We start from the raw sequence: 2,233 nt of genomic DNA, 5'->3' as shown, positions 1-2,233 counted from the left end.
TACAAACACACACACACACACACACACACACACACACACACACACACACACACACACACACACACACAACAAACATATTCACAGACGGGAACACGTTAAGTTTAGGAATAAAAAATCAACCACTTAAATTTTTTTTCAGTTTCAGCTTTCAACTGGGAAAAATAGCATACATTTAGCTCTTTTACTATTGCCTTGATTTTCTTACATTTCCAGATTGAGCCAACGTATGATTTAGTAAGGCGAGACTGTTATCGTTCTTTATCTACGTTAACTTTAAATCTATCTTTAAACAACAACCTTGTAACAGTTTGAGTAACATGCAGTCCCTTGGCATGGAAACATACAGAAGGATATTTTTGTAGAATAGTACTTAAGAGGGCATGTGATGACCAAACAAAAGGTAATCTAAAATTGTTTTTCTGCATGTATGTCTTGAAATAGGAGAAGCATTACTATTGATGGACAATTGAGTGCAGTGAATATAACAGATATTAGAATACAGCTACAAAGATATTTTGAGTCAGTTGCAGTTCTCTCATCTTATCTTTAGCAGAGACGGGGAGGCAAAATAAGACCATCTGTCTACCACAACTGCACTGTTTTAGAGACATTCAAATTGCAATTGGGCATTCATTTTAATAACGAATTCAAATGAGATCTTTGACAAAACTTACATTTCTTTTCTCGTTTTTTTTTCAAGTATAAATTAAAAAACCAATAACTATGTAACTTTTAGCTGTGGTTTCCAGTTTTTGAGACGTAACTCTAATTCAACACAGAATGTTTTTCATTTCAGGACAAAATGGCAAAGCGGTCGTCATCAAAGACACAACTTTGACGAAAAAGGAGAGAGATGAAATGAGAGAAGGCTGGAAGGCTCATAACTTTAATGAGTTTGTCAACCGAAAAATATCCGTTCGTCGGAGCTTGCCAGAATGTTCCAACTCAGCGTTAGTACCCACAATGTGCTTCTTTTAAAAAAAATTGAAAATGATTTTTTCATGCCTCATTTTTGTTAGAATAGACGTTTTTTTACAAACGAAACGTTATGATAGTGCCTTTCTCAGAAAAGCCTGTACTGCTTATGACTGTGCTATATGGGGAAGACAACTACCTACTTTTCAAAGCTTCTGTACCCCCCCCCATCCCCTGCCCCAAATCTGTGAGTATTATTCCCCAGTAACCCTTACCCAGATGTAGTAAGACTTGCATTCGAAGCCTCACGAGCATCATAAACCTCCCCCCCACAAACGACCCTGTCATTGAGCGCACCATTTGACTCTATTTGAAGCCATAAAGAGAACAGAAGGGAAAATTACGCGTGCACGCGACTAGATCTATAGCTAGGGTGTTTTTTCCTTCTTTTAGACGCCAAAGGTGCGCAGCAGTGTGGTGAAGTTCAAATAGGCAGAACAGTGCAGCGGTCTTGAGAGCGCCCGATCAAGGATAATATCATAATTAGATTCTATGCCTATACTTGGTGATATACAGTATACTAGTGGGCCGGAAAAAACGATTCTTTCCTCGCTTCCTTCCCCAGGTGTCGCGGGCTAATCAACGGTACAAAGACAACCCAACAAATCAGTGTGGTTCTAATCTTCCACAACGAGGCATGGTGCACGTTGTTGCGCAGTGTTCACAGTATCCTAGACCGCACTCCTGAGCACATCTTGGAGGAGGTAGTTCTCGTGGACGATATGTCTTCCCTAGGTGAGGACTTCAGTGACCAACAACTTATTATGGACATTGTTAATTCCCCCCAGCCTGAATCGGTCCAGTGACAGAAATAATATACAATGTTTGACCCAAGATAAGAAATATGTGCACGATCTGTACCTTTCGTTGTGGAAACTTTATTTAACGAATGAAGGTTTTATATGGTGTGATGAGGGCCAATGGCCTTAAACACTGAATGAAGTTACTTACTTATTATGATAATTCTCATACTATAAATGTTTTTTTCTTTTACTTATTATACCCACTACCTTCTATAAAAACACGTATTTCTGCCCGGTCAGACAATGATTAATTTGATGATTATAATCATGCTACTTTTTCTTAAGAGCGATGTCGTCCTTGAAGATCCTCCACAAAATACAAATTGTACTCCCCCTTCCCCTTTCACATACATGTTACCCCGCCCCAACCACCGTTTTTTCCCCTTTTTCACTTTTAATGTAAAAAGAAACCAAGAAAATCCAAGCTAAAGAAAACAAACAGCAGTGGTATGTCG

At 38.8% G+C, this 2,233-nt stretch overlaps 1 protein-coding gene across 1 annotated transcript in view; it reads left to right on the top strand.

The window, feature by feature from the left end:
* LOC101851881 (polypeptide N-acetylgalactosaminyltransferase 5) overlaps positions 1-2,233 on the top strand; it is a gene marked incomplete at its 5' end in the record, with an annotated part of 9,600 nt that overhangs the window by 512 nt on the left and 6,855 nt on the right. Inside the window, 2 exon segments of the mRNA XM_013085772.2 lie at positions 797-950; positions 1,541-1,710. Coding sequence (XP_012941226.1) covers positions 859-950; positions 1,541-1,710 — 262 coding nt within the window.

The sequence above is a fragment of the Aplysia californica genome, unplaced genomic scaffold (genome assembly GCF_000002075.1).
Source record: "Aplysia californica isolate F4 #8 unplaced genomic scaffold, AplCal3.0 scaffold00405, whole genome shotgun sequence".
Lineage (NCBI taxonomy): Eukaryota > Metazoa > Mollusca > Gastropoda > Aplysiida > Aplysiidae > Aplysia > Aplysia californica.
The sequence above is the reverse complement of the archived record's forward strand: the minus strand, read 5'-3'. Positions and strand labels throughout refer to the sequence as shown.